Source organism: Camelus dromedarius, chromosome 1 (genome assembly GCF_036321535.1).
Source record: "Camelus dromedarius isolate mCamDro1 chromosome 1, mCamDro1.pat, whole genome shotgun sequence".
NCBI classification, from domain to species: Eukaryota; Metazoa; Chordata; class Mammalia; order Artiodactyla; family Camelidae; genus Camelus; species Camelus dromedarius.
Window position 1 is genome coordinate 51,615,675 of NC_087436.1, and position 26,636 is coordinate 51,642,310.

A 26,636-nucleotide genomic window follows, 5' to 3' on the forward strand; every position below is an offset into this window, starting at 1 on the left:
AGAAAGCAAGTTTTACCAGCCACAGAGTTAAACAAGGGTATTTTCCTGGTAGGAGAAATCTAGGTTGTTGGCTGTGTTGGAAGGCTGTAGTAAGAGTAAAAAGCTCCAAATCTTCAAGAACTTCAAGACAGAGAAGAAAGACTTCGACAAGCCATGTGCCTCACAAGCTATGTACAAGCACCTAGCCCACGGTAAGACAGATGCATTCTGCTTTTAACCTAACAACTTCTCTCTCCCTTCATCAGAGGCAGCATATTACATTAATCAAAACATACACAAACTATGGGGCAGGGAATAATCTGTGCTTTAATAAATAAACAGTCCTCACTGGAGGGAGCAGTTAAAATTAAATTTAAACAAACATTAATTTTGGAATAAAGTGAAGAAAAACGTTTTTCTTTTGGACATTAGTGAACAGTGACTAGTTAAGCATACACCAGACAACACAGCCTAAATGGAATTTTCATCCACTGTGCATCACTGTCACACTGTCTTACTACTGGGTATATCTTTCCTGCTTCCTTAAAAGACAAGCTGGACATTCACAGGTTGCTCGGACGGCAGAAGACACAGATGCTGTCATCACAAGCACACCATATACCGACTGCTAGGAATATATCTTCATAGGTATGAAAGTGTGCTTATCACTTTAGATTGTGTTGGCCCACTTTACACTCATATTACTACACAACTCATGGGGTGGGTGAGTAAAAGATTGGTGGTGAAGTGATGAATGAAATCTTCAAATAATTTTTTGTTATGGGACTGTGGACAAATCACTCCCTGGGTCTTATTTTTCTCAGTCTAAAATGAGGCAGTTAGACTAACTGACCCTTAATGTGTCACATTACGCCAGCGTCTACAATGCTGTAGAGACACTTGGCCAAAGCAGAGAGAGCAGTCACACAAAATAAGCTCTCCATTTACAAAAAAATATTAATGGGAACTAGTTCTTTTAGAAGACTCTTCATATTTAGGAATGGCATGGGTTAATAACAAAAGCTAGCTTATTATAAGAAAAGTTTCATTACCTGAGCCAAATAAAGAGGTAAATGAAGCAAGTGATAAATACCATACTGAAAGGACCAAAGAAGATGGGGGAAGATGCACAGGAGGAACAGAAACAATCAGAGGAGGATAAAACTTGGTTCACATCACTCTAGCGTTATTCACAATAGCAAATACCTCAAAGAATTACTTTAGCATTAAGTGAAATAAAAGTCACTTTCTGGCTAAACTGCTCCATCTAAAAGTCTGAAACAAATTATAGTTGATTCTATTCAACTAAATGGTTCAACTGAAATTACAGAAAAGTTAACCTGCTCAAGGTTCAAAAGATATGGTTGGTCTAACTACAGATGCAAGCAAAGATGCAGCCTATCAGAGCCAGAGTTTTCAAGAATGTCAATGTTCGATATTTAGAAAGTTAACATATTAAGATATCAATTCCTTTCTTGTCATTTTCCACTGTCACAAATGCACTTTCCATTTTCACGCAAAAGCAGTCTTATAAAATCTATATATGAAAACAGACACGAGCAAAGAGAAACAGCTAAAGCCATAATTTCATTTCTTTAAAAAATGCCAGTAAGCTATGAGAAATTCTACTTAGCAAATTAACAGAATTTCACTCAGATTTTCTCATTACCTATCTCAGTGTGAAAATCTCCAATAATCCTAATATCCAAGTGAAGCCTTTTTCTTTTTAATTTTCAAAACTGAACACGTTTTATACTTACTATACAATCCACAAATTCATGTGGCATACTTCAAAAAGAACTGAAAACAACTGCCTTAATTTCCATTTGACCTGTGAATGCATTTATGTCTTCAACTGAATTGACTGCTTTTTCTTTTACCAAGTTATCAAAATCTGAGTTGCAAGGAGTTTGACATAAAGTAGCCTGTCTGACTAGCAGGTCACAGGCCATCGTAGCAATTTACCGGTTCGGATTCTGTGAGACCAGCAGGTAAATGAGCAAATGGGCAGTTTTGCTACAACACGTTGACAGAATTTTTAGGCTGATGCGTAACTTAAAACACGCACATAATTTTAAAACACGTTCCAAGGTGACTTTAGAAACTACGGGAGCCTGTCCAGGGTGCTCTGGAAAGTTCCAGAAGTGGCGGCACCGGCGACGGCACGCCGCCCAGACTCAGAGCGCTCCCACCTCGTCGGGTCCCGAGTCCCCCCATCCAAGAAGCCCGCGAGGGCAGCCGGCAGCCGCGGTCCCCCGGCCGGCCGCGAGGCGCGCTGGCCTCCAGCACAGTCCCCGCCCGACCCCGGCGCGCGGGCCTCCCTCCCGCCGCCCGACCGCGCGCGCACCCACCTGGGGGCGCTGGGCCGCGCGCGGGCCGCTCCCGGCTCCCGCCCGCCCTGCCCGGCGCTGCAGGCAGCATCGCGGCGGCTGGAGTCCCGGCCTCTCCCGACCCGAGGTTCTCCGTGAGCTGGTCTCCGGGGCCCCGACCGTCCTTCACCCGCTTCCCACCGCGGCGGCTGCGGCCGAGGTCCCGGAAACGCGGCCCGGAGGCGCGGGCCGCAGGGCCAGGGCTCGCGGCGCTGGGCGCCCTGCGGAAGTGAAACTGCCCAGGGGCTTGCTCCGGCCTCCTTTTCAGGCGACTTCGGTGTCTCCTCTCTCTGGTCCCTTTCCCGCCTCACCTTTTCACTTAGGAGATTTTTAGAGCTAGGTTACCTGTGCCTGAAGCCCTCCTTGTCCTGTTGGGCGGCTTCCACTCTGCCCCCGCTTCCAGGAGGAAATAGGGCCACCAGAAGTAGACACTTGCTGGAAAAGGGGACTAAGAGATCTACATACATAGATACAGATGTGTAAGGAAAGACAGTGTTAAAAGTGTAGATGTAGACACACAGACACATAGTAGGGACAGTTGTTTGTTTTGATATTGCATTTTGACCATTTTAGGCCGGATTCATAAATTATAAAGTGATTTTAAAATCCTATGTGAAGTTTATTTCCTACTCCTGCTCCAAGTTAGAACTGGGCCTTAAAAAAAAAATCTAAATAGGTCCTTTGTTTGCTTGTTTGCTTTAAAGACTGAGAAATACTCAAGAGTTTCCCCCAGAGCCTTAAAACAAATGCCTGTTCCTCTCTCAAGGATCTCTCAATTAGTAATTTACCTTCTCAAGTTAAAAACGTTTTTGAAGTTCAATTTGAAGATCACGGCTAAATGCCCCTCCTTCTTTTTAGAAAAGAACAAAAATGGGAAGGTTGTGTATTGACTTATCTCAGTTTTTTTTAGGAATGGCATACATATCAAGTATCAAAATATCAAAATGTTAACTTTTTTTCATGTAACTGCACTTGCTTTATATATTATACCATAATGAAGTAAACTTGGAGAAATATGTGAAATGTCAGCAAACTATTTTAGATATATTTATCCACTTTCCAGTAGTGCCTTCCACCTCATTATTAACTTTAAGTTGATTTCCTGTATTTGAAATAATGGAGCAAAAATTTTATCTAATTAATGAAATAATATCATATTGACAAGTTTATTGTCTTCTACAAATGCCTGTTTACGAAGACACCTCAGTACAATAAGGTGAAGATAGAGGGTTTGTATTGCAGGGTACATGTAAACTCTTGGTTAGTTATTTTCAGGAATTCAGTTCTTAAGAAAGTATAAATTTCTTAAACCAATACATTGGGGAGACAATGTCCTAACTGATGCGTTTGTATATAAATACTTTCTCCATATATATTCTTCACAAAATATACTTTGACCAAGATTTTGAGGAGCAAGAGACATACACATTCCAGGTTCTGCTCCCCAGTTAAGTGTCCATATATTCAGAGGCATCCCAGTTTGTTCTACGGAAATACAAAATGCTCATTTCCTCCCTGCACAAAAAGATTTGCTAAGATTAGTCTTCAGATAGAAAATTACATCAGTCACGTGTATGGAGCAGTCTTCCTGCATGAAGAGCCCTGGACTGGAAGTCAGAGGCAGAGGCTGCCGTCTTGACTCCCCACCTTGCTCACTGGGCAACCTGGGCAATTCTCAGTATTTCTGATCTTTGCATGATCTCAGCTAAATGAGGACATTGGAATAATTATAGTCAAGTCTCTGCCAGCTATACAATATTATGACACTGTCTCCTCTAATACACATAGAATAAGATTTGCGACACACAGGAAAATTACATTTTCAGATGCTCACTTCCACAATTTATATCACTATGATCCTGGTAAATGGAAAAATAAAAACAAAAATGTGTTTAAAATTATGGGCTGTTTTTTTTAAACTACTTTATTGAATAAGACTTTGTGCTAGAATATCTAAAAGTCTTCTACCAAAGTTCAAAAATTATTCTGTTTTGTTCTGTTTCAGGTACTGAATGAGAACACAACTCTTTTTTTTAAAGTAATGAGCTAACAGTTTAGCCCCCTTACTTACTTGTTTATTCCTTTATTTTATTACTGTTGCTATTAACAGCTACTCTGTTTTAAGTTTTCTATATGGCAACCAGTATGTAAGTGTTTCACAATGTTCATGTCTCTTGGTTCTCAAAACAATGTGGCTTTAACCAAATTTCACAAATGAGGAATCTGGGTTTTAGAAGTTTAAAGTGCCAGAGCTGGAATTCAATCCCAGACCTGACCCCATAGTCTTCCCTCTTAGTTAGACTCTCCTCTACCTTTTAAGGTCACATAAAGTCATTGCTAAAAATTACGCAGACGTCATAGGCAAGGTTATACATATACATATCAAAAAATCGCCTTTGTTTTCCTACTCATGTTCGCAGAGAGCAGAAACCTCATAGAAATGAACATCTATATCCTTAAAAATAGATGTGAACTGTACTCATAATTCATACAATATTGGTGCTTTTTGGTTGAGGATAGGTAGACACTGTTTTCACAAAGAAAGGAAAATGTGTGGTGATCACATACACAGAGGTGGTAACTGAGTCGTCCATGTATTTTTAACTTTGCCAATGCATTTATGAACAGATATTTTAGAAACGTTTTCACTCATTTTGGTCTTGTTCCTCAGTGTCAAACACATCTTTTGTCACAGCTGACTTTATTTTTCCCCTAGTTTCTCTCCTAAGGAAATGATACTGTCTGAAATGCTGGGTTACCTCTTGGTTCATGTTTGTTCTCGGGAAAGAGGCACTTAGCAATTCTTACACTGAGATGCTTTTTCAGTTAGAATGCTACCAGCAGCGTGTAATCGCAGGTTTCTGATTTTTTCCTCTGTTACAGAATGACAAAAAAAATGCGAGCCACAGTTGGTTTCTAGTTTCTCAATATATTAAACTCTTGGATCCACTGACTTCTTCTCTTGCATTCTTTTTTCTAGCAGCACATTGACAACCTCAATATTATCACCCCACTCAGTAGAGATTATAAGAGCCTCACGCTGACTCGATGTTCCAATAACTGGACGGCTGAGGCTGTTGGCTGTTGCCCTGTTGCAGCTGCCATGGCTAATTCCTTGTGCCCTTGCAGACTGGATGCTTTTGCTAATTCTGTTGGCTTTATTTCGACTTTTAGATTCTAGATTCCTTTAGAGACCAAAACTAGTTCTTTCCTGAAGTGGCAATCTACTGTAAAAGTGAAAAAGTATTTTGCTTCTTCCTGGCTATTTATTATCAGAGAATTTTTCCTTTGAAGAAGATGTCCAGATATTTAGACACTGAATTATATTATTCTCATAGTGGGTTATTATACTTCTTGTTCTCTAGTTTGAAATGAGGCCACATACTAGAAAGGTGTGAAGGGATTTCCCAGCAATAATACTTTTTGTTGTTGCTACTGAGGCTTTCTTCATTTCTTATCCTTCCTTGCATTTAACTGAATTCTTTAATCCTAATCTGTGTGATGGGTCCCTTAAAGAGGTCCACATCTTAATCCCTAGAATCTCTGTGTTTATTACGTCACATTACACGGAAGGTGGAATTCAGTTAAGGACACTGAGATGGGAAGAGTATCTGAATTATCCTGGTGAGCCCAATGTAATCACAAAGGCACTTATAAGATGGCGGCAGGAAAGTCAGAGAGGAGACACGATGAGGCAGCAGAGGTTGGAGCAGTGTGCTCTGAATGTGGCGGAAGGGGCCGCAAGCTAAGCAAGGTAGGCAGCCTCTGGGAGCTGGAAAAGGCACGGAAATGGACTCCCCCGGCAGAGCCTCCGGAAGGCGCCAGCCCTGCCGACACCTGACTTTTAGCTTAGGACGGCTGATTTTGAATTTCTGACCTCCAGCACTGTGGGATAATAAATTTGTGTTGTTTTAAGCCACTAAGTTGTGGTAATTTTTACACTAGCAATAGGAAACTGACACCAACTTAAGGTGATAAGTCGAGTGTTTGGGGATATTTATTAATAAGGAAAAGAATTTATATTCTTCTAAATAAACATATATTAGAGAACATTCAGTTCCCTTTAGCATTAAGTTGCTAAGTCCCCATGGAGTAATATTGCACTGTTAATTGGTAGTTGTGTTAGCTCTTTGATATTCCTCCCTGCAGGGCTGTTTGCATTATGCTCTTGCTTCTGTTCTCTGGTGGTTGCATAGATGTGCTGAATCTTCACTTTTCTACTCAACTGAGGATGACTTGTGGAACTAACCAAGTTTTCTGATCATACTATAGCTGACACCACCCACCCCACCACCTCCACGCCCAGCCTGTGCTAACAAATGAAAAGTGAGTTTGCTGGAATAGAGCTTCCTTAGTAGATCTGAGTTTTAACAACCAATACTATAAAAATGTTTAAATGTCAAGAAATCTAAAATTCTCCATTTCTATTTTTGGTTATGTTGTCTATCTTTGAGAACACTGGTAATCTGCTTCCATTTTTACCCTGTAATTATTGATTAGATAGGGGTTTCAGCCCCACTCCCTACCCAACTCATACTGTTTTCCTCAGCACCCAACTCACCAAGGTCTCTCGATGGCTGAACCTGTTGGCTTCAATCTACAGGACTGACAAAAAGAGATATTGCTCCTCATGATTTCATTATTATTTATTCATTCATTTCAAGGGATTTTAATAAGTGCTTACCATATGCAAGACACAGTGCTGGGCACTGGACATATAGTGATGAAAAGATACAGCCCTTGCTTCCAAAAAGCCTTCTAGACATTCTGCTTCATTTTTTGTGGAGAATTGTGCAGGATAAATTAATACTAAATGGTTCTATGGTAATTGAAAAATACCACCGGGCATTAGATGGGTCAAGAATATTCTTGTAAATAATGTGATTGCTGGGGCAGTTTCCATTATAAATAAGTCACAGTAAAGAAACAGTGAAACTGGGAATTTGGAACCAGGAAACAACAACAGGAAGTGGTTGGAAGAAAATTTCAACTGGAAGAGAAGCAAAGATAATGTTTCAGCTAGTGGGGTAACTAGCTATTAGTGTGCATAGGACGGGTTCTAACAATTATGCCTCTTGACATGATCCAAAAATTGGAAAAGCATATAGAAGGTATTTTCAACATCTACCACACAACTTCATAGGGCAGTGCATAGCCTGTTAACAGTTTAGAAAAGAAGAAAATGCACACTTATTTGAGGAAAGTGAAGTAAGTTTCCTGCTAAAGTCCCTATCATCTTGGACCATGATGTGAAAACCGAGAGTCATTGCAATCAATGTCTGAAACACCCATTCAGAGAAGAAAAAGCAGTTAGTATAATGGACTGTACAAAGAACTACAAAAAGATATAAGAACAGAAAGTGACATTTTATGATGAGAACTCTCACCCCAAAATTGAGTTTTCATTTTCCAAAAGCAAATAACAGAAATGCTGGTGATGTGAAACCAATACCAAGAGAACACTATCTTGTGCAGATCTTCTGACAGTTCATTTTGCTCCTTTCTTGTGGCTACCACATTCCCCACCTTCTGTGTGGTACCAATTCATCTTTTTAAGAAGATACCCACAAAGGTTATCTGAGATTCTAGGACAGAGGGCTCTGAGTGTCAGAGGCTCTACATTCTTTTGCAAGACCTCATGTAGAGTTCATGGATCTTGAGCCTTTGAGAAATGCTGGGGGAATCTCAGGCCAACCTTACTGGGATCAATGAAAAAATTCTTCATTAAGATCTACTGAAACCCAAAACATTATGTATGCTTTTGAAGGAAAGAGAAGGCATTATTACAGAGTGATTTCTTTATGAGTCTAGGTCAACTATACATAGGAGAAGGATGTTGAAAACTATATTGAAAATGGATAATAGTTTAAGTCATGGGTATAGCTATCTCCCTGGATGTAGTTTGAGCAGCCACAGAAACAGAGAAAGTTAGGGGTATGATAAATTTGTCTGATGGCTAGTGTTGTGAGTGGGAGAGCACTTTGAAAAAATTTGCTGAGGGATCTAAGAAATGTATTTACTCTTGTGCACTGCAAATGTTGTGTATATATTTTCTTACATTTGTTTTCTACTGAAAAAAATCTGCCTTTTATTTTGGAAAAGACTGAAAATAATTTGAAAGTAGCTGAAATAGAGGAAAACACATTTTAAATTTTAAAATTAAAAATGAAAGTTATTTTTCACTCTATAAATATGTACTGAAAATCTACTTATAATATTCTAATAATGGTACATAAATGATGGATCTTTCATATGCTAAAATATATAATTCATAAACTGATCTTAACAGTATAATAATTAATAGTTAACAAAAATTCAACTTAAAAAATAAAAGAATTTTGCTTTATAGACACAGTGAATACTTCCCATTAAATAGCACTAGGGAATTTTTTTAAGTGAATATTCAAAACAATTATAATGGATTATTATCCAGTCATTTGGCCATTATATATTGAGTACCTACTATGTGTCATTGTTTTTATCATTAGGATGTTTCCCATAAGACAAGTAATAGAAATTGTAATAAAGTATAGAGTATTCCAATATTATAATAGAGAAAGGATAATATTATTATAGAGCGGGCCCTGGGTATATGGGATATTTAGGAGATTTGGGCTAGGCAGAGAAAGGTTAGCTTAGTGTTACAGTGAGGAAAACCCTCCCTGAGAATCTGTTATCCCAATGCCTGACCAATTTAAAATAATTAAAATACAATCTCGAAAGTAATCTCAATTCAGGACAAGGCAAGTTCTCCTTAGTACTCTGAGAACTATCTTTACATGTGAATTCCAACCTACACCAAAACAAACAAAAATGATAAGAGATCAGTAAAGCTATTGTATTATAGAGCTAGTTATGTCACTTTTTTCCCCCTAAATCTTTATTCATCACTGTCTTTCCCTTAGCAAGTGGCATTTTTTTTTTCAGTCTTCTCCTGAAACTCTAAATTAAGTGGGAAGATACCAGCTGTATTGATAGTTTCCTTTTATACTTTTCTTCTTTCTCCCCCAGAGGCTAATTATTTTTATACCTTTCATACTTAGTAAAAGGGATCTGATTTCAGTGACTGATAGACTAACTTCTATCTTACTAGCCATTTCTTTTTTTTTTTTTATCAAAAAAATATTATCTTAAAGAAGAAAGAGAGAAGCTACACGTGAGGTAAGCATGTTATTTGTTTCACCCTTTGCAGAAGTACCTGTTACACAAGGGTCTGGGGTTTCCTCCCACACAAGCATGGCCAGTGAGAATGGTCTCATAGGAGTCTCTTAGGAGCCTTTCTCTTCCCAAGAGGAGATCTGGCGACCTAATCCCACTCAGACACACAAGGAGAAGAGATCCACTATCCTATGTGTCCCAGAGAGCTAGAGAACACAATATATATCAGTTTGAGACTTGTGGCCACTTTGTGACTCTGAAATAGGCTAGTTAGTGAACTCACATACAGTGCAGATTAACCCTGATAGAGCAATTACGTCTGTTTGTCAGAAGCTAAAGGGGGTTCCCTCCTTGTGCTTAAGAGTGGATTCACCTATAAATCTAAGATTCTATGATTTGAGTGAAATTGATTGCACCCTCTTGTGACTCCCGGTCTCCTGTACTTCTTAGTTTTACCATAACATGTATATAGTTTATTCTTTTTTTTAATAGCATATTATTTGGTAAGTTTTTTCTTTCCCATTTTTAATTGAAGTATAGCTGATTTTCAATGTAGTGTTAGTTTCTAGTGTAAAGCATAGTGATTCAGTCACATATATAAATATATACATAGTCTTTTTCATATTCTTCTTCATTACATGTTACTACAAGCCACTGAATATGGGTCCCTGTGCTATGCAGTAGGACTTTGTTGTTTATCTGTTCTGTACATAGTAGTTTGTATCTGCTAATCCGAAACTCCCAATTTATTCAATTTATGGTTTATTCTTATTGATTTAAATAAAGCCTTCCTATAATAAAAATTAAGCCCCTCAAGGGTTCTTATTCATTTTTCTATCCCCAGGACTAACATAGTTTCTAAAAATAGAATAGGTGACAAATACATAAAAATGAATAAGCATTTGTTGAATTAATTACTGTGAGAACTATTAGAAACACAAAGTTGAACAAGAAAAGTCCCAGGTGTCAAAGAGCCTACAGCCTAAAGAAGGCAGAAATGTAAACGAATGGTAATTTAATTCATACAGGAGTAAACCCTAAATAAAAGTGCAGAATAAATTGTTTAAGCCTGAAATGGAAGAGGTGATTAAATACCTTTAGGGAGCCTTCTGAGCAAAGTAAGTTTTGGAGTTTGGTGCTTTAAGATTGGGGATATTTCCATAGACAGGTTAGTTCCACAAGGAGATGAGAGAGGTAGGAGGAGGGTGCAGCTGTGAGTTATCTCTAAACTTTGGACTTTTATTATTTAAAGAGCTTCACTGCTGTAGCATTCTTTAAGGTTTTATCAGGAGTCATGTACTAGCCTGACCTCCTTTGTACTTTGTACGCACAGGATAGAAACCCAGGTCAGATCAGGTTATGTAAAATGGGATATTCTAACAGATCATGTGACCAAACTGTGGAAAGAGGAGTGAGGCAGCTGGGCCTCGTGGAAAACTGAAATAGAGGGCTGTTCTCTCTCCCTCCACTTCTTTTCTCTCACTCTAGAATAGCCACCTCAAAATGCTGAAGACATGCCCAGCTGAGGAAAAATGAGTAGGACTGAGCATTACTGTCTCTGGTATCAAGTTTAGAAGATCATGAGGCACAAATGTTCGTGGCAGCATTATCCATAAGAGTCAAAAAGTGGAAACAAGCCAAATGTCCATTGACTGAAGAATGGATAAAAAAAGTGTGGTGTAACATACAATGGAATATTATCCTGCAATAAAAAGAATGAAGTACTGATATATACTACAACATGGAACAACTATGCCAAGTTAAAGAAGCCAGTTGCAAAAGACTGTATCATTCTGTTTATGTGGAACATCCAAACAGGCCAGTCCTTAAGGACAGAAAGTAGATTAGCGATTGCCAAGGACTGGGGGCTGAGGCAGATGGAGTGTGAATGCTGAGTCAGAGTTTCTTTTTAGAGTGATGAAAATATTCTAAAATTAGACAGTAGGGGTGCTTGTGGGACTGTGAATCTACTAATAATGACTGAATTATACTTTAAAAGGGTGTATTTTATGGTATGTGAATTATATCTCAATAAAACTATTATAAAAATTCATAAAGAAGGACTGTAACTGATGTAAGTTGATTCAAGAGCTCATCTTTGTACTTAGGGAGGGAGGCGTGGAGCGTGCTGATCCATCTTGCTAAGGCCCATCTACAATAGTTGGAGGAGGAGTTAGGATGTGTCAAAAGACGGCCACACAAATTCAGAGCACGTGGTTGGATTAGAGAAAACCATTTCCCAGGAAAAGGCAGAGGTTATTCGCAGAAGCGGGAAAAGCCTATTGATTTCAGCAGTGGCTCGAGTTCCGCACGCCGTGCCCTTTCAGTTCTGTGGCGCTCACCTCTCAGCTCCTCTCAGGAGGTACTGGCTAAGGACAGCTCACAACTGTGTTCTCTCCAGGAATTTCCCTTGGCAACAAGAAGCTGCCTTGCTCAAGGTTACTCACCTTCCCCACAAGACAACTTGCATCCAGGAGTACAGTGGAAGTTCAATGAGTGAGTACAAGGGCTGGACTCCTTACCCAAGTGGAACAATTTTGAAGGGTCATCCAATATGAAAACTCCCCAAAGTATGGCCTCAGGTCTTTGTTGCAACTGCTACTCTGTTCAGCTTCTTCCTTTTCCCACTCCTACTTTCCTTACCCCTTGCATGTATTGTTCCTAAAACAATTTCTCAAAAAACCTACTGCATGTAAGTATCAGAATGTATTTCCCAGAGAACTTGTGACCCTTGGTACCAGGAATAGGCCTAGGGAGCTGACTCTAAAATGAAATTTGGAGCTGGATCTCACTCCAGCCTTGAGGACATCATCATGGGCATTGAGAGCTCCTGGCATGTGGTTTCAGTGTAATTGCTACCCCCTCCTTCTTTTTCCAGTAGTAAACTGGGATAGGATGCCAATGGAAAGAATGAATTGATGGGTACAATATCTCAGACACATGAAAGATTTGGGGAAAATAATAATGATAAGAACTATGGAATTCAGTAGCTGTAGAAAGAGCCATTGGTACACTTAAAGATGAAAACAAAGGCTGAGGGTGATTAACTGCCAATATAAAACAAATTGTGAAAGACAGAAAGCAGCATATAAAGGGCAAAGAGATTGTCATCTGCTGTAGCTAAAAGTCAGAGAAGGCTAAGGATCAGGGCCAAGACTTAATTTTATGAGTAGCAGAACTCCAAAGTTTGAATTCTCCATCCCGACAAGCCTGCTATGCCAAGATGAGGGCTCTGAGTGGGAAGGAATGGACTCTAAAGCCTGAGATGGTGATAACTGGGTCTCTGGGTCAATGCGCTTAAACATTGTTAATCTCCAGGTTCCTCTGAACTCTCTGTGCCTGGAGAAGTACACCACCTCTCATGATAAAGACCAGCACGTCCTCCTTGCTTGACCACAGTGCACGAGCTTATGCCTTAGGAGACAGGATATATCATCCCTCCTCATGATTCATCTCCATCTGCTCTCTTGGCCACCCAATTAATAAGTGTGGTCCAGCTACAACATGACCAGATAAAGGAAGAGCTGGGCTCCCTAAAGGAAGAAATTGTCAATAAGTCAAAAGAGCTGGAAGACCTAGCCAACATATACCAGCAAGATTCGGGATAGGATCCTGAAGAAGATGAATCAAGTCAAGTAAAACAGAACACTAAATAATGAAGGGTTTTTCAATATGGGTTCATCTTCCTGTGATACAGTGTTTAACATTCTGGAAAGCCTCAGGGGGTGAAGATGGTGCCAATACACTGCTTCACTAGAAACCTGAAGCTTGGAAAAATTGATGGCTTCTACTACATGAAGTAAAACTGTTACAGCAAATGGTAGAGTAACAGGATTAAAAGTTCAAATAGGCTTGCCAGAGAGAATATTTTATCACAGACAGAAAACTCATGAGAGGACTATGTTTTGTGGAGAGGTCCATGGCACACTCTGTTTATCAAAGCGATAAAGAATGTGTTACTGAGAGGGGAACCAGAATTGTTAAGAAACTTAGTAGCAGCTGTCATCTGAAGCCATGGCTTTTACATAAGGAGGACCCCAGGCAGTTTAAAAAAGGGATGATAAAATCTCAAAATAACCAATCCAATATTTTAACCACCAGAAACAAAGTGGACACAATAAATGTAATTAGCAGCAAGGCTGGCATGACAAACAGGGGAGCTTGATCTTCATAGATCTATGGAGATGTTGAACAGAACACAGAGCTCCTAGGACCAAATAATGAGACAGCCAACTCTTCAATCTATAGATTGCTCAAACTATATTAAAGAAAATTTTTTTTCAGACCTGAGCCATTTCACAGATTTGCAATCCACTGAGTGAAAGAAATCTTCAGAGGAAAGAAATCCCCTTGTACCACCATATCAAATTTTCATGGTGAGGATTCTCCAAGTCCTCGTCCAAATTATCCTATAGCCATTTACTCAGGTACTGTTTGCTGGAGAAATTCTTGGGTGTTCCATTAAACTCACATGCAGTGTAGACTAACCCTGATTTAAACATTACTTGTGTTCATCAGAAGTTAAATGAGATGTCCCCCTTGGATATAAGAGTGGATTTTCCTCTAAATCTCAGAGAAGGGGGAACTGAAAACATTTGCCCAGGTGGATTTCAGAATTGCTATGAGCCAGTGACTGCTATGTTGCCCACACACCACCACAACCTCTTCCCTTGCATAGAAGTATTAAATTATCCTGCTCCTATCTCATCATTTTATGCTGGAGTTGGGAGTGGGTGAAGATGTCACCAGAGAATCGATTCTTGCCTCACGCAGGAAAGAATTTGAGAGCCAGGTACAGTAAGGTGTAAGCAAGTTTATTTAGAGAGATATGCACTCCATAGACAGAGTCGGGTCTGTCTCATTCAGAAGGGAAAGTGGTTTAGGAGATATACACTCCATAGGCAGAATGCATCTCAAAAAGCAAGAGGGAGAGAGGCCGAGAGGTGTGGGTGTGTTTACTTTAAAGTATAAGTAGATACACATCACATAAACAGAGTGCGGGCCATCTCAGAAGGCAAGAGAGAGAGTGACCATGAGGTATGGGGTTGTTAAGTTTTTATGGGCTTGATAATTTCATATGCTAATGAGTGAGAGGATTATTCCAACTACTTTGGAGAAGGGGCAAGGATTCCCAGGAATCCAGCCCCCACCCACTTTTGACCTTTTATGGTCAGCCTAGGAACTGTCATGGAGCCCGTGGGTGTGTTTATAAGTTTATACTTATATAAAACTAAACCGGTTGATGTTTTAAGACACTGAGGTTAGGGGCTACCATTGTCTTTTCATTTCTGTTGCCTTAGCACCTGCCGTAGTACCTAAAATAGACACTCAATAAATAATTGCTAAATTAATGATTGAACTTTGAGGAAGAGGCTCTACTGGGGCTTCCTGATGTGTGCTTGGGCAGAGAACTGGCTCCACCACCAAAAATCATCCTCACACCTACTTCAGTCAATAAAAGAGAGCTGAGAGAGAGAGAGAACATGGCTGTTTTCACTCTCCTTACTTTTTCCCATTGGGTTCATCTCCTACCAGAAGTTAAATGAAAACCCTAAATGTTTTCATCCTCTACAATGTCAAGGCAAGTGTCAATGTCACATCTGAAATTTGGCTCACCATTCAACCTTCAAAGCAACTAATGCTGCTAAGATGTGCTATAGATAAAGAGGCATCAGGATGATGGCAGAGTAGAGAAGAGGTGGCACAGAAGCATCGTGAACTCCGTATGTTTGTCATACAAACACATCCACATTTTTGTAGAAGTTGAGTGGTCACCATGGACCAGGGTAGCGCTGAAACATCATTCCACTGCTCCTCAAGAGAGATGTCCATGAAATGACAGACCCCAGAAATAAAAGGCTAAGGGGTGGACCATCTGTGGCAGGAGCCAAGGGTGAAAGAGTTCAAGCCAGAGCCAAATTTCCCTCATCAGGGAACCCTTTCCTTCAACCTCTAGAGCAATCTTCAGGTAAAAACTTTAAAAATTAAAGTCATAAATAAAACTATGAACCTGAGAAATGTATAATAAAATGAAATGCTTCCCCTATGTTTTCAGATATTTTGAAATCTATAAATATCCTGTGTATATCTGCATTACTCCATATCCACTGCTATCCCTTGAGCACAGCCTAGATTATTCCAAAAGGCTCATAACTGATCTTCGTGCTTCCATCCTGTCTTTTACAGTTAATTCTCTACACAGCAGCTAAACATAAACCAATCCTGTTATTCTTTTGAAAACCACCAATGGCTTCCTACTATAGTAAGGGTAAAATCCATAGTCCAGTCCTGCCAGGCCTTCAAGGTCCTCCATGATTTGAGTCCTGCCCATCAACAAAATCTTACTCTTCGACACTCTCTGCTTCCCTCTTAACACGCCAGCAGCACTATCCTCCTTTCAATGCCTCAAACATGTCAAGCCTGTTATTTCTATGCTCTACCCTGAAGTATTTGCAAGCCTTCATTTTCTCATCAATTACATTTCAATTCAAATGTCACTACAAAAGGTTCCTTTTTCCTGTTATATTATTATTCCCACCCCTGTCACTCTCTGAACTAGCTCATGGGAAGTCTAATTGAACTGGTACCTCAACCAGACCCAATGGCACAGAAATACATTATGAAATACAGTAAAATAAAAATACCCATGGGGCAAGATGAAGTTCATGTTATGCTAATAAGGTAGACCATTAAGTGCTAAAATATCACCTACCTTCAACCTGAAATTGTATACAGGTGGTGAGCATGCACTTCTACAATCCTTAAACCTATTCCCTTAGAGCTTCCAGAGTTCTTCAAACATGAGTCCACCTCTAAGTAACAGGAGGGACATACACTCACTACTTCATTTCATTTTTTTGTGGCAATAATCAATTAGCTACCTATCAATCTATCTACCTATGAATATGATGACTGTCTCTCTCCCACACATTAGCTCTAAGGCAGAGATTTCATCTTTTGTTTTTTCATCACTCTCTACTCAGTGCATAGGACTGCATCTAGCACAAATGTAGACATCTGGAATGAATAAACTGAAATTTGGGTTTAGGGAGAACACAGTCACCTGATGTTCAAAATAAATCTGAAGTCTCAGCTAAAAATTAAGTGCCCTATCTCTCAGATAACTCCTGAGACTGAGTGATACAGCAGGCAGGACAGAATCAGACATTTTCTGTGCACCAACCCCCACTGTGCTCAAAAGCAAAATAATCCCACCATCATTTCCAAAACCTAACACCACTAATCCCTAAAATTACTCTAGTGTTTAATTTGGACCTATATCAAAATGTCTTTTTTTATTCTGGTAGAAATATTAGATGAAAGTTATCTCTTGCTTATTGAGAGAATTCTTCCATATTTCTAATTTTTGCAAATATTTATCCTAACTTGCTAACAAGTCACTTGCTTTGAGATATGTTTTACTAGAAGTTTTGAAATGGAATGAATGAAAATACTTTGTGTAACTTAAATGGCATTGGATTGACAATTAAGAGATCTGGGATGGATTTTTATTTTGCTATTTATAATAGGTTTGGTATTGGCCTTGGCAATAACATTTTACTTTAGCCTGAATTTCACCTTCTGCCAAATGAGATGCTTGGACCAGGAGTTTTCTATGCTTCCTCTATGCTCTTAAAATCAAAGGCTAAAATGTAGATCAGACATCCAATTTGAAGGTGATGATGAAAAGTTTAATAGTTTCCCCTTCTCCAATTGGACATCAACCAATGCATCAAAGGAAATACGGAACAGGTAAACCCTAGCTTCAAATAAATTATGTGTCAGCAAAACCCAAAACTACAAATAAGCCTTGGAGAAAAAAAAAGTAGAGATAGGGTATTTATGGCAGTTAGTCACCAAAAATCCATAAGACATTTTTAAGGTAAAAGGAGCACACTGAATGCAAAGTACTCTTGTTTGCAACTGTTGGACATCGGAGCAAAGGTTGGCAACAAATATTTCCCAGACATGAATATGTTTGAAAAGCAGAGAATATAGGGCCAAACAAAGAATTAGTTAGAAAGTCCCACTGAGAATAAATTAGAAAGTCTACATGCTAAATAGGAGAAGGGGCATGTAAGACTTCTGCATTATAAAAATATCTGCCAAAATATCTCCTATCTATTCGATTGGGAAAAATAAATATTAATTTTGTATCATATGTAAAATAATCATTAATCTGCATCAAATCACAGGTCCCTTCCTAGGTGAAATTCCTCAAATATCTGAACAAGAAAAATTATCTCATATAAGGATGCATACATCCAAAAATAATGAGTAAAGAAGGAGGAAAAGAATAAAGCAAAACAGATAATGAAAACTTATCAGAAAAATATTGCCAAGAATCAATGAAAATGGAAAACAAATATCTTGGCACTAATATTCCAGTATCTTAATATAGTAATTTTCCCTATTTATTAGGAATATAAAACATGGATATAAGATCTCAGAAAAGAGGTATTAAGTTATAAGGAAAAGATAACACATAGGTTATCTATGCTAAGGAAAGAAGTAAAAGGGAAAAAAACAATTATAATTGAAATAAAAGTAAAATTGGAAGCAACATAAAAAAAAAATTAAACCTACCAAAAATATGTAAGGTACAGAGAGAACAGAAATAAGTAAAACTGAAAAGAATGGAAATGAAGAGTTAAAATACAGAAGGAAATATTTAGCTAGGAAAGCCAGAATAAAAATATTCAATACAGGCACAAATGAAGTCCCAAAGTAAATGAACAAATAAATATTTAAGGATTTTGTCGAAGAAAAATGCCCAGATACCAAAGAAGTATTGGAACTATATGCTGAAATGGCATACCATATCTGAGAATAATCAAACCTAGATATATTGTAATAAAGTTTCTAAACTTCAGTGATAGAAAATATTCCTTTAACATTTCTTTACATTTCTTTACATTTAATACATGTAAAACAGGAGGCAGACACATCAGGCTGCCTTCACATTTTTCCTCAGCAATCTTAAACACAAGATAAAGATGTTGTATATTTAATTTTGACCTAAGAATGTCATACACAGTGAAACTGTCCTGTAATATAAATTCAATAAATAAATATTTTTCAAAATAAAAGCACTCACTTCTGGTAGCCAGCATTTGCCAACAGATCAGAAAAAGCCCATAGTCAAGGAGTAACATGTTCTTGGCACGTGTATACATGATGAGTAAAAAGCAGAAATAGTCAGAGCAGCAGCAATGACACTACATGCTGGAAGTGTGTGTGTCTGTGTATACTTGCAATTACTTCCTAATTTATAGTACCTGGAAGTCAAATAATATCACCTAATGTTGATTCCAAAAATGTAAATGTAAGAATAAAAAGGTAACCAAAGCCAGAAATAATATAATAAATTCAATCTGTTGTATTGGGAGAGGGTTGAGAAGGGAGGGTATGGAAATGTTATCATTGTTAATAATACAATGGTAATGCAATCTAAATATGTAGTGCATAAAAATAATATGTAAACATATAAATACAATAAAAAATATTTTTTCAGAAGAAACAATACAAATCACTATAGACTGAAGAATTTTTAAAAAGCAAAGTTATATAAACATAAGGCATTGCATAATATAATATGCCAAATTAAACTTAAATTTCTCTAAAATATCAATAAAAGTAAATGGCCTAACTTATTTAAAGTAAAATATTGGAACACAATGAAAAATAAAATTGTGAGTTATATACAAGGAGCAATGAAAAAAATCTGATTTGGAAAAATAAAAAATAAAATATTGGGCAAACTACAAGTGTGAACAAAATGAAAATAAGGATCATAACATTACTGAATTCAGGCCAGAAAACAGTCAATGAGAGAGACAGAGAAACAGAGAGAGAGAGAGAGATGGGGGAGGGGGGTGGTTAGTAACTTGAAAACAGAGAATACACTTCTTTTGCAAGTGGCGTGAAAAGACCATTTAAAATTCATATCTTAGAATGAAAAAAGCCTCAACAAATTTCAAAAAGTAAATAATATATTCATTAGCTGAGATATAATAAAATTGGGAATTACTAACAAAACCAGAAATCAAAAACACCCTAGTACCTAGAGACTTTGAAACAATGTACTTTTTCTTACATAATCTTGGCTTAAATAAGAAATCCAAAATGGGAAGTTCCAAAACATTCAGGAAGGTAGGGTGGGTGGGGAGGTAGAGAGAAGTGGTACAAACCAGAAACCACAATCTGTGGAATATAGGTAAAGTGAAGCTCTGAAGAAAATGCACAGCCTTAAAAATATACAAGAAAGAATGCAAATAGATGAAGAGAGCTTTCAAGGAAATGAATAAGAACAAGAAAATAAACCTCAAAAAAGCAGAAGTGATGACGTTAAAATTAAAGTAAAAACGACTGAGGTCAGAATAACAACTCTGGCCATGTCACGGTAGCTGGATCAGACTAAACCCTTCCTCAACCCCACCAACTAATTACAAATGCAATTCTAAATAAATGTCTTTAAAGCTGTTTTTTTTTTTTTTAAGACATTGGAGAACCAAACAATCTGGACATGAGGAACCAAATCCTCAGGAGAATGGAAATGCAGGAGAGCAGTTATCTCTATATAAGATGCCACATGCCCCTTTGGGGAATTGCTTGTTTTTCCCATACAGTATAGGTGCAGAACAAGCAAGAAATTGCAGTAGTTGCACTGGGCTTGGGAAACAGAATTCAAAGTTCAAGATTAACAAGGCTAAAATTTCACAAAAAAAAACAAGTCACAGAAAAATGAATCCAACAGACAGATCACAGTTTTTTCTAGATACATTGCAAATTCCTAAACTGTGAATGCACAGAGCTGTTATGTTCAGAAACCAAGCAAAATATGGATGCCAAGTGGCAAAATAATTAAGCAGGAATTCTTATGGTCTTCAAATGCTGAGGAGACAAAAATTAGAGTTCAGGGTCTGCCAAAGAAAAGAAGCCATGAAAAGCACCTCAGGCATTACACTGAGAATCCAGAAAAGCTATTGCCTTTAGATAAATGCAAATTGTAAGTAGACTAGCCTTGACTAGTTCAAAGTAAGCTGACCTCACTCGGACTACTAAAAGACATATTAAATTCTACCTATTGGAAGATACTATCAGTCAGAACCTACACAATTTTTCATAAGTAATGTCTAATATTTAATAAACTATAAGTCTTATCAAAAATAGAAACAAATGTCCAAAACCAAGAGAAGACACACACACACACACACACACACACACACACACACACACACACACACACAAAAACACATACAGCAATAGGAAAACATGCATGGTTAATCTAGCTTTTTAAGTTATAGACTTGAACTTTAAAGTACCTGTAATTAATATGTTTAAAAAGGTAAATAAAATTTTTTCTCAGAATAATGGAATCTATATAAAATAGATTTTTAAAAATCTTAAAGCTCAAAAATACTAAATCCTAAAACTGAAAAATTATCTGAAATTAATAATTAAATAAATAGATTTAACTGCAGATTAAAGTTTCAGAAAATGGGAAATAGATAGATTTACAGAAAATTGAAATACACACAGGAAAAAAAACGGGTGGAGAGGACACAGTGATAAAACCTCCTAAAAGTCATTAGAGTCCCAGGAAATGACAAAAATGAAATCAAAGATGTAATATTTGAGGTGATAATGATGATTGAGAATTTCCAAAACAAACAAAAGATATCAACCACAAATTCAACAACTTCTGTAAAGCCAATCATGAATAACAAGAGAAAATTACTCAGAGCTACATCATAGGAAAACTGCTTGAAACAAAACAGAAAAGAAGCTGGGGTTGTTGGGGGGGAACACATCACTTTCAAAACAACAGCTATAGTTCAACAACTAATTATATAACAGAAAATATGGAAGCCTGATGGTAATGAAATATCATCTTTTAGATGCATTTTTGTCAATTCAGAAAAATATAATCAGTAAAAATATAATTCAAAATAAAGGCAAAAAAAAAAGACATTTTCAGTCAAAAAACAAGAGAAGATAAATAGGATTAAAATGTTATTACCTTGGTCATGGTGTGGTAATACTAATTTAAGATAGATTATGATGAATCAGGGATTTGTGTTAATTTGGGCCATGGGTCATAGTCTGCTGACCCCTTGTTGAAAGCATTTACTAGTAAAATAGTGAAAGCTATGTAACATAATTAACTGTAAACCAGAGAGGAAGAAGAGGAAGTAGAATATTTTTAAAAATTAATTTTAAAAAGGTGGGATGCAAAAAAATGAGAAATAAAAATTTAGATTTGCTTAGGGGAAAATTTATAGTCTTAAAAGTATATATTAGAAATTAGAAATTACAAAAGCTGAAATGTAGTAATTCAAGCATCTATTTCAAGAACCAAGGACAGCAAATTAAAGAATATAGAAAATAGGAAATGATAAGAACATAAATATATTAAAGCAAACACCAAAATTATGAAAGGAAAACTTACCAAACCAAACATTAGTTCTTTCAAAATACTAGTGCTCAACATCACAAATTATCAGAGAAATGCAAATCAAAACTATAATGAGGTATCACCTCACACCAGTCAGAATGGCCATTATTAAGAAGTCCACAAATGATAAATGCTGGAGAGGCTGTGGAGAAAAGCAAATCCTCCTACATTGTTGGTAAGAATGTAGTTTGGTGCAGCCGTTATGAAAACAGTATGGAGATTCCTTAAAAAACTGAAAATAGACTTACTATATGATCCAGCAATCCCACTTGTGGGCATGTATCCAGAGGGAACTTTAATTCAAAAAGATACATGCACCCCAGTGTTCATAGCAGTGCTATTTACAATAGCCAAGACATGGAAACAACTTAAATGTCCATTGACAGATGAATGGATAAAGAAGTGGTGGTATGTTTATACAATGGAATACTGCTCAGCCATAAGAAGAATGAAATAATGCCATTTGCAGCATCATGGATGGAAGTAAGTAAAGGTAAGCCAGAAAGAGAAAGAAAAATACCATATGATATCACTTATATGTGGAATCTAAAAAAAAAAAAGACAAATGAACTTATTTACAAAACAGAAACAGACTCAGAGACATAGAAAACAAACTTATGGTTACCAGAGGGTGAAGGGAGTGGGAAGAGATAAATTGGGAGTTCAAGATTTGCAGATACTAACTACTATATATAAAATAGATAAACAATAAGTTTATACTATAGAGCACAGTGAACTATATTTAATTTCTTGCAGTAACCTTTACTGAAAAATAACATGAAAAGGAATATATATATGTGTGTTTGTAGGACTGAAACATTATGCTGTACACCAGAAACTGACACAACATTGTAAACTGACTATACTTCAATTAAAAAAAAAAACTAGTAAAATTGATAAATTCTTAGCATAAGGGATGAAAAAAAAATAGAGAACATAAATTAGTAATTTCAAGAATAAACAAGGAATATCATTAGAGATTGTATCAATATTTACATAACAATAAAACATTATAAAAAAATCTTTTTGCCAAGAAATACAATCAGGTAGATAAAATGAGCAAATTCCTTGGTAAATGTTGGCACATGGCCTCAGATCTGATACTATGGTGATAGGATTCAGAATATAAGGAAAGATCACTCACCGAAGGAATAGAGAAATTGCTTCTGAGCAAGGAGGAAAAGTAAGAATAATAGGCAAATAAATAACTTTGCAGGTAAGGGAGTGAAACTGAGGGAGTTTTCCCAATGGTTTCTGTTTTCTCTGTGAGAGGGAAGGCAGGATAATGTTAAATGAAGTGAGTAGGAAAAACCTTGCCATAAGTTGTGGAGGTATAGAAAGACAATGGAGGGTCATAGACCTGGGGGGTCGGGGTGGAGGGTCAATGGATGGTTTTCTGGGAAAAAACATGGGAAAACACACATGTATGTGAACACACGCTCACACACACACACAGAACCTCTATTTTACACTGAGCATACCATTCATCCACAACTCCCAATTTCAGTAATTTACCCTAAGAAAATAAACCGAAGTATCTATACTATTTTTACACATTTCAATGAATTTTTATACTTCTGAAAAAATCTAAATGCTACAAACAGATGAATATTTACTGACATAGGAAGATGTTTATGACTGCTAAAGAAAGAGGAAAAACAAGCTAGTTTGAAACTATGCATGCTACATAATAAATATGAAGTTATATATGCTATATGACAAAAAGTGTGATGGAAAAACAAGGACACACAGCTAAACTCCTAACAGTGCTTATGAAAGGCATTGAGAATTTTCTCTTCTCTGCTTTTCAGTATTTTCCAAATTTTCTGATTTGAGCACAGATTACTTCAGCAATTAAAGGTAAATGTTATTTTGATTGAATAATTTAGATACAGATTAAGATCTGCTCAAAGAAAGAAATGGCACAAATTTTAAACATAATGGTATTTTTTAAAAAGACATTTTTTCCCTATGAAACATCAGAGGGCTGACTCATTCTCTGATCATATGGAAAAATAAATAAAAAAGGAAATATACTTGTGCAAAGCAATCTTTATTTTCTTTAATGTCATTTAGGGCTTCTTCGACAACCCAAATAGTCATTTACCAGCTGTTCCACTATGACTTAAAATAATTAAGGAAACTATTGCTCTTGTGTTTGATTTTAATCTAAGAAATGTCTGAATGACTGGTTCAATGCTTCCATTTTGGATTTGACATTTGGTGTTGTAGAGACAATGTTAAAAGAAGAGCTTACTCATTGGAAATGTCTCAATCAAAATAAGGCTCCCTCTTAATTTCGTAGGGAAATGCAAAATGTTTACTATATAACACTTTCTAAAAAGCCTCGGTTCAGGAAGCTTTCAAAAAGTAATTACAAAGATTACAAAAAACACTCAACATTGTCCTACTATGCATATTAGGACTAAAGGTTTCTTGAATTTCTTCTTGTTTTTCTTGTTGTTCTTAAAAATTTCAACTCTATGGAAAGAGAATGAAAGCTCTGACAGAGGTTGATGTTGTTTTGTACAAGGATGTATCCTGAGTACCTGGAATAGTAACTTGCCCATAGTAGGGCTCAATAAATGTTGAATGAATGTGGTAGTTTCAGACACACAAAGATCAGTACCTGTTAAGTTCTTCTTGCTCTCTCAGCATACTTTCCCCACTGTTTTACTGCAGTTTTCAGCTTTATGTTTGTTCCAAATTTAATTTAACTTCTATTGTTACTGAGAAGATTTGATAAGAAAAAAAGTTAATAATAGTGCTACATGGGTGTTCAAAAGAAAGTTATGAGTTATTGAAGAGCCTGGCAGATGCTTTCTTTGTGTATTGACAAAATTGGGTGAGGTATTTCACATTTTAAGTGCTAGTAAACACAATTGGAATTGGGCTTTTATAGAACGTCTTGTTAAAACATTTTTTACAAGTGCTCAGTCTTTGGATAATCATATTAATTTTCACTGGAAAAGTACACAAATAAAGTAGGGTTATAAATTTTTAAAAAATCGGTTTTCATTCTTCCTCAATTTAATTATTGTTTCTCGCTCTCAACTGACACATGGAACAGCCTCTTATCTTTAAATAAAAATCTTTAACATTAAATAAAAGCCTTTGTGAAAGTTCAGTCTTGGCCATTTAATTGCTGTCAACCATCTGCAGGGTGTGCATTTATCAGGGAGAATTGTGAATTTCAGCATACCTATTTTCCCTTGCAGGGTATATAACATATTTTCCATTGAAATATATTTTCCATTGGAAACTAACTTCAGATAAAATAAAAGGAATTTTTTGTCTGTATATAATGCATGAATGACTCTTGGAAAGAGATAATGTAAATAATAGATTAGCTCCCAGACACTGCTGCCATGTATTATTAATTAAAAAATAAAATTCAGCTCTACATTGAAAAATACATCATGGTATCTAGGCTACAATGTGTCTTAACAGTGGGGATTACATCTTAGAGGCAATGAAGTGGACTTTCATCACATTCATGATGCCTCAAGGCCCTTGAATATTCCCTTCCCCTTTAGTAATACACATACCTCTTTAAAAACTGGCCTGAGAACTCACTTTTTCTGGTAATGTTCAACTCACTCTTTCTGATAACATTCCCGCAATAAATCTCAACCAAATGTGTCTACTGTGTGCTCACTAGTAGAGTAACCTAATTTGATTATATTTCTGAATAGTGTTCTCACTGTGAGTTTTGCTGTCCCATTAGCTGGAGTCCCTACACATCTCCAGTTTAAGTGTGAATAAACTCATCTTCGGCACCTCTGAAATATTCTGGAATATTTTAAGTAGCTCTATAAACTCCAAGGGATTGCCAAAGGAAAATAAACACAACCAATAACAGTCAGTCTTTCAGAAGCCCAGTTGTGATACTAACAAGATTGAATTTGCCTCCTAGACTCACATGCCTTTTCTTTTTTTGTATGAGCTCTGAAGAGCTCTCTATCCTCAACCTCTTGGTAGATTTGGTGTTGTGAAGTTCTACCTTGTCCACAGTTATATCCTCAGTTGTTACTGTCTGATTCTTCACATCTCCTGAGGCTGGGCTCTGCTTAAATTCTGGAGCCAGACTTAACTATTTATTGTTGCACATTTTAATCGACTGCAATTTCCTTTTTAATATAAGGTATACAAACTCCACTGGAAAGAAAAACGTGACAGTAGAGCCTTATGTCTAACTTGTTTACCTAATTAATGAGGAAAAGAAATAACATGTCTGGCCACAGATTAAGATTAATATTTGGGCTCACACAAAGTATTGGATTGCTAAGTCAGATTTACATGAGTCAAAGATCTTACCTAGTATTGATAGAAAAAAAATCAGGCTGTTTTATTTCCTCCCTTGTCCCCTTATCATATAACATGTCTTAATAATAAATTTTACATCATAGTATTAAGTTCTAAGATGTTGAGAAGGGACATCACCGAAGGACTTTATATCCTCTTCTGGGGAAAACGTGTATTTGGTTGTATGCAGGATAGTTACCGTGTTAGGCTGGAGTATGACTTTGTTACTCTCTTTAACTGGAGATTTATTGGTTTAAGGATATGTGTATATGCACCAAATAGACAAGGGGTGAACTGTGATAGTTTTATGTGTGAACTAGGTAGGCTATGGCACCCACTTGTTTAATTAAACACCAATACATGTGTTG

At 36.9% G+C, this 26,636-nt stretch overlaps 1 protein-coding gene and 1 long non-coding RNA gene across 7 annotated transcripts in view; one reads left to right on the top strand and one right to left on the bottom strand.

Annotated features, from left to right (window-relative positions):
- BANK1 (B cell scaffold protein with ankyrin repeats 1) overlaps positions 1-26,636 on the bottom strand; it is a 384,383-nt gene that overhangs the window by 277,039 nt on the left and 80,708 nt on the right. The window contains exon 1 of one of the 4 annotated variants that reach the window (XM_031468704.2): positions 2,331-2,571. The exons of the other annotated variants lie outside the window; for them this stretch is intronic. Within the exon in view, the coding sequence (XP_031324564.2) occupies positions 2,331-2,400 (70 nt within the window). The 5' untranslated portion in view covers positions 2,401-2,571. Of the gene's footprint in view, positions 1-2,330; positions 2,572-26,636 lie in introns of those variants that run through there. 4 annotated transcript variants of the gene reach the window in all.
- LOC135321060 (uncharacterized) overlaps positions 22,088-26,636 on the top strand; it is a 36,318-nt gene continuing 31,769 nt past the window's right edge. For all 3 annotated transcript variants that reach the window (XR_010380483.1, XR_010380487.1, XR_010380491.1), the window contains exon 1: positions 22,088-22,456. This is a non-coding gene — a long non-coding RNA (uncharacterized LOC135321060). The remainder of the gene's footprint in view (positions 22,457-26,636) is intronic.